Here is a 6,472-nt window from a genome sequence, read left to right as displayed (position 1 = left end):
CGTTGCAGCAAAACTTCAAAATAAAAGTCAGCATTTGTAAAATCTCAATAAACACACAAAACGTATTAAAAATGAACAGACACACAAAAATAAACGTTAGAAATTAATATTTTTTTCTATACTATCTTAGAAATCAGCTTTAAAGCACAGGTATATTTGTATGGGTCAAAACTATAAATCTTTTATGCCAAAAATCATTAGGATATTAAAGAAAAATCATGTTCCATGAAGGTATTTTGTAAAATTTACAACCAATATATCCAACCTTATGAAAGCCCAATTCCGTGGGCACATTTTTATCTCGCAATTCAGATTTTTTAAAATCAAAACTGTGAAATATTAACTCACAGTTGCATGTTATAAAGTCAGAATTGCGGGATATAAACTTGCAATTGCTTTATTTCTTGCAATTGTGAGTTTGTATCTCGCAATTCTGACTTTGTTCTCAGAATTGTGATATATTAACGCAATTACGAGTAATAAAGTCCATTTCTAAGGAGAAAAATACTGATATGTTCACAGAATTGCGAGTTTATTTCTCACAATTCTGACTTAATAACTCGCAATTTCGAGTATATGTCACACAATTACTGATAAAAGACTGATATTCACAGAATTGCGAGTTTATGTCTGACAATTCTGATTAAATAACTTACAGTTCTGAGTATATATCACACAATTACGAGTTTTAAAGTCCATTTTTGAGTAGAAAAATACTGATATGTTCACAGAATTGCGAGTTTATATCTCACAATTCTGACTTAATAACTCACAATTTGTGTATATATCACACAATTACAAGTTATAAAGTCCATTTCTGAAGGGAAAAATACTGATATGTTCACAGAATTGCGAGTTTATATCTCACAATTCTGACTTAACTCGCAGTTCCGAGTAGGCTATGTCACACAATTATGAGTTATAATTATGAGTATAAAGTCCATTTCTGAGGAGAAAAATGCTGATATGTTCACAGAATTGCGAGTTTATATCTCACAATTCTGACTTCATTTCACAGAATTGCGAGTTTATATATCGCAAAAACAGGCTTTCATACAAGCTTAATTTTTGATTAGTAATTTGCATTGCTAAGAACTTCATTTGGACAACTTTAAAGGCGATTTTCTCAATATTTAGATTTTTTTTTTTTGCACCCTCAGTTTCCAGATTTTAAAATAGTTCTATATATCTTGGACAAATATTGTCCTATCCTAACAAACCATACATCAATGAAAGCTTATTTCTAGAGTGTATAAATCTCTTAAAAAAAAAAAAAGATCCTTATGACTGGTTTTGTGATCCAGGGTCACATATATACAGTATATTTAATAGTTTAACGAAACTTTTATTTTGAAACGTTGTTTTAAAACACTCGCATACGCATTGTCCCTCCGCGCTTTCCGTATGTTTTCGAGATGCTTGTCATGTGAATCCAGGGCTTGTCAAAACGTTTAGAGAAAATATCCAATTTTATTTTTGATTACAATAAGTAGTCAAAATGCTCTCCCGTTTATTAAAAGAGCACCAAGCGAAACAAAACGAAAGGAAAGAGTTGCAAGGTATGTGTTTCTGCACCGACTAGTTTTACCAGGCCCTTTGATGTAATAATAAATGTAAAAATGAAGACACAGCTTAATATTTGTCTGTTAAACGTACTGAAGTAAAGACGGAGTTGAGAGGTGTTTATAAGGAATAAAAATCGCTGTTCATTTGCATTCGAGCTGCAAATCCTTTTTTAGTCATTTCCTGTTTAATTTAGTCACTGACATTGCTTGCATTTAAGTGAATGTAAGAATAAATTATTCATACAATTAATTAATTAAACTATAAACGAATAAATAATGTTGTACACACATAATATGTGACCCTGAACCACAAAACCAGTCTTAAGTAGCATGGGTATATTTGTAGCAATAGCCAACAAATCATTGTACTGTATGGGTCAAAATGATCGATATTAGGATATTAAATTAAGATCATGTTTCATGAAGATATTTTGTAAATTTCCTATCGTAAATATATCAAAACTTAATGTTTGATTAGTAATAGAGCTATATGCATTGCTTGTATTTTTGCCACATATTGTCCTATCCTAACAAACTATACATCAGTTATTATTTATTCAGCTTTCAGATGATGTATAAATCCCAATTTTATAAAACTGACCCTTATGACTGTTTTTTGGGGGGGGAGGGGGTCCATGGTCACATATATGTACATTAAATTTTCTGTCAACCACTCAAAACGAATCCAAACAAAATCAGGTGATATGAAATAATAGCTTTTCCTTCATAAAATGCTTCTATACGGTACAGAACGACGAAGACGAGAGGCCATAGCAGCTGCAACATGTTTAACAGAAGCCCTGGTGGACCATCTCAATGTAGGGTGAGTCCAATACGTTTTATATGTTAATAAAAGTGCACAGGATTATATGGTCAGTTCATGTGATCACAGTGGTCATAATCCCAGTCTTTGTGGGGACGTTATGATGAAATTCTGCGAAAGCAGCTTAGAGTTGCATGGTTGGATGCAACAGAACATTGTTCTTGCAACAGACAAATTTATGCAAACATAATAGTTCGCCCAAAAATTAAAATTTGCTTCAAATATACTCACTCTCAGGCCACTAAAGATGCAGATGAGTTTGTTTCTTTATCAAATTTAAGGAAAAAGGCATTACATCACTTGCTCACCAATGGATGCTCTGTAGTGAATGGGTGCCGTCAGAATGAGAGTCCAAACAGCTGATAAAAACATCACAATAATCCACAAGTAATCGAAACGACTCCAGTCCATGAGTTAATATCTTGTGAAGACAAAAGCTGCATGTTTGTAAGTAACAAACCCAATATTACCACGTTTTTCACTGGTTAGTATGGATTGTAGACTCATTATGGACTCATATTTGGCCAGAAGTGATGGTTTGAAGTTAAAATGATAGATTTTTTTCATTTTTTCATCATTTTTCGCTTCACAAGATGTTAACTGATGGACTGGAGTGGTGTGGATTACTCTGATGTTTTTATCAGCTGTTTGGACTCTCATTCTGACGGCACCCATTCGCTTTGGCGTATCCATTGGTGAGCAAATGATGTAATGCTACATTTATCCAAATCTGAAGAGGAAACAAGCTCAATTACATCTTGGATGGCCTGAGGTTGAGTAAATTTCAGCATTTTCATTTTCAGTTGAACTACTCCTTTAAAGGAACACTCCACTTTTTTTGGAAATAGGCTCATTCTCCAACTCCCCCCGAGTTAATAAGTTGAGTTTTACCGTTTTGAAATCCATTCAGCCGTTCTCCTGTTCTGGCGATATCACTTTTAGCATAGCTTAGCATAGATCATTGAATCCTAGTAGACCAATAGCATCGCGTTCAAAAATGACCAACGAGTTTCGATATTTGTCCTATTTAAAACTTGACTCTTCTGTAGTTATATCGTGTACTAAGACCGGTGGAAAATGTAAAGATGCGATTTTCTAGGCTGATAAGATTAGGAACTACACTCCCATTCCGGCGTAATAGTCAAGGAGTAATATGGACGCAGCAGGCGCAGTAATATCACGCAGCACCTGAAATTAGTTCCCAGCTAGGTAACTTCCAACGAGGAACGCTCCCTGTGCATGCAACCGGTCACGTTGTGCTGTGATATGCTGCATGATATTACTGCGCCTGCTTCGGCCATATTACGGCAGCAAACTTCCCTGACTATTACGCCGGAATGGGAGTGTAGTTCCTAATCTTATCGGCCTAGAAAATCGCATCTTTAGATTTTCCACCGGTCTTAGTACACGATATAACTACAGAAGAGTCAAGTTTTAAATAGGACAAATATCGAAACTTGTTGGTCATTTTTGAACACGATGCTATTGGTCTAATAGGATTCAATGATCTATGCTAAGCTATGCTAAAAGTGATATCGCCAGAACAGGAGAACGGCTGAATGGATTTCAAAATGGTAAAACTCAACTTATTAACTCGGGGGAAGTTGGAGAATGAGCCTATTTCCAAAAAAAGTGGAGTGTTCCTTTAAGACATTGTAATGTATAAGTATCTTTGTTCAGGGTGGCACAGGCGTACGTCAACCAGCGCAAACTGGACCATGAGGTGAAGACGCTTCAGGTTCAGGCCAGTCAGTTTGCCAAGCAGACGGCGCAGTGGATCAACATGGTGGAGAACTTCAACCAGGCCTTAAAAGTACACACGCTTTTTTATATATTGATTGATGTGGGATTGAAACGATGGAGCAGATTTAATGCTAGATTATTCCTTTACAGGAAATCGGAGATGTGGAGAACTGGGCGCGAAGTATCGAGATGGACATGCGGACAATCTCGACAGCTCTGGAATATGTGCACAAAGGCCCGGTTCAGCCCACGTCCTCATGAGGGGATTGACTCTGATGGTTTAAAATGGACAGAAACGCTAAAGCTATTCTTCCACTTGTTGGTGAAACTTGGACACTGTTATTTGAGACGTCTATGTCTCGTTTATTCCTGTAAAGAGGAGCTGTTTAGTTCTGATTCGGTTCTTTTTTTTATTTTCGTTTTGCATAATAAAAAATATCTATTGTGCTATAACTGACTCTGTCTCTGTTTATCACATTTGACTCCCTAAAGTTTCCTTGTACTCCATCCTGCTTCTTCATACAATCCGTTTTGACCATTGTTTGACAAGTGTTTTCCATTCAGCCCCAGTAATGAACATATAGTACCAGGATTACAAACTTTCCATGCCGATTTTTAGCTTTTATAGACGTAACAGTGAGCTAAAATAGATTTTATACATTTCTGTGGGATTTTACGGTTTGTTAATTTTTAGGCACACGCTGTGACGCTACATAATCCACATTTACAACAAGGGCTTTCAGCCTCAGGATTAACATAAGGAGAAAGAGTAAAATGTAAAAGTAAGAGCAGATTGTGGCTGTTTTAAATCCACAACATGCCAGATTTTGGGTTTGCTCTATGGGACTGTGTTAGATTTTCAAAGTTGTGTCAGGTCTTTAAGACCATTTTCACTATAATTTGTAGGAATATAAAGTTTTGGAACTCAGTATCCTCAAGCATAAGAGATATCAGGGTTATTAAACAATAAAATAAACTAACTTTAATTAATAAACAAACTAAAACCATTTAAAGAAGTTCCATATATTTAAAAAAAACATGAACTAATAGAAACAACAAGCTGACAAAAGTTCAAAAGTTTACATACGCTTGATTTTTAATACTGTGTTGTTACCTGAATGATCCACAGCTGTGGTTTTGTATTTTTGATAGTTAGTTTTGATCATAAGTCCCTTGTTTGTCTGCTGTTCTTCAGAAAAATCTCAAAGGGTCACTCAAATTCTTTGGCTTTTTAGCATTTTTGTGTATTTGAACCCTTTCCAATAATGACTATAATTTTGAGATCCATCTTTTCACACTGAGGACAACTGAGGGACTCATATGCAACTATTACAGAAGGTTCAAACACTCACTAGGCATGTTTCCTTCACAGATTTGCGCAAAACTTTGGCGTGATTTTATAAATGTCGATTTAAAAAGTATTGCGAAATGACGGCGTTTCGATTAACCGATGTTATGCGACTAAAACATAATTTTTCCCTCTCGCGATAAGCCATGGCAACAGATTTTTGTGGGATTTTGGCTATATTTAATCGAATGTGAAAATGCGAAAAAAACATTTCCATTGCTGTTTTGCGAAATATTCCTTTTTCGAATTGCCTGAAAAAGCGCCTCATGTCAGCGTAAAAACCTTTTTTTCCAATACATAGGAGTTTTTGCGCAATGACGCGTTTCCATAAGGCGCGTTTTCAATTCGCAATTTAATTTTGCGCAATTTAAAGGGTAATGGAAACGCAGCTATTGATGCTTCAGAAGGAAACGCAATGCATTAAGAGCGAAAACTTTTGGAATTTGAAGATCAGAGTAAATTGAACATATTTTGTCTTCTAGGAAACATGTAAGTATCTTCTGTAGCTTCTGAAAGGCAGTACTAAATGAAAAAAATATATATATATTTAGGGAAAATAAGAAAAATGTACTCATCTTTATTCTGTTCAAAAGTTTTCACCCCCAGCTCTAAATGGATTGTGTTGCATTGTTGGAAAGGGTTCAAATACACGAAAATGCAGTACAACCAAAGAATTTGTGGGACCTGAAGGATTTTTCTAAAGAACAGCAGGCAGTTTAACTGTTCAGGACAAACAAGGGACTCATGAACAACTATCACTAAACAAAAACACAACTGTGGATCGTTCAGGTAACAAGTGTACGTAAACTTTTGAACGGGGTCATTTTTATAAATTCAACTATTATTTTCTCTTGTGGACTATATGTAAACATCTTTTTACATAAAAATACTAAATACTTTTATTAAAACACTAAATAAAAAAACATGCATTTTTTTCTTTTATTTTGGCCAAATAGTTAACATTTTGCAGATTCTGCAAGTCGTATGAAAACT

General features: G+C 35.1%; 1 protein-coding gene across 1 annotated transcript; it reads left to right on the top strand.

The window, feature by feature from the left end:
* Positions 1-1,412: 1,412 nt before the first annotated feature.
* On the top strand, positions 1,413-4,573 carry bloc1s1 (biogenesis of lysosomal organelles complex-1, subunit 1). The gene is made up of 4 exons (XM_073844664.1): positions 1,413-1,559; positions 2,316-2,388; positions 4,069-4,201; positions 4,282-4,573. The coding sequence occupies exons 1-4, from the start codon at positions 1,499-1,501 to the stop codon at positions 4,390-4,392; spliced, it is 378 nt and encodes a 125-aa protein (XP_073700765.1). The 5' UTR covers positions 1,413-1,498; the 3' UTR covers positions 4,393-4,573.
* Positions 4,574-6,472: the final 1,899 nt, after the last annotated feature.

The sequence above is a fragment of the Garra rufa genome, chromosome 7, assembly GCF_049309525.1.
Source record: "Garra rufa chromosome 7, GarRuf1.0, whole genome shotgun sequence".
In the NCBI taxonomy this organism is placed as follows: Eukaryota; Metazoa; Chordata; class Actinopteri; order Cypriniformes; family Cyprinidae; genus Garra; species Garra rufa.
Note: the sequence above shows the minus strand (reverse complement) of the source record. Positions and strands in the feature narration are given on the sequence as shown.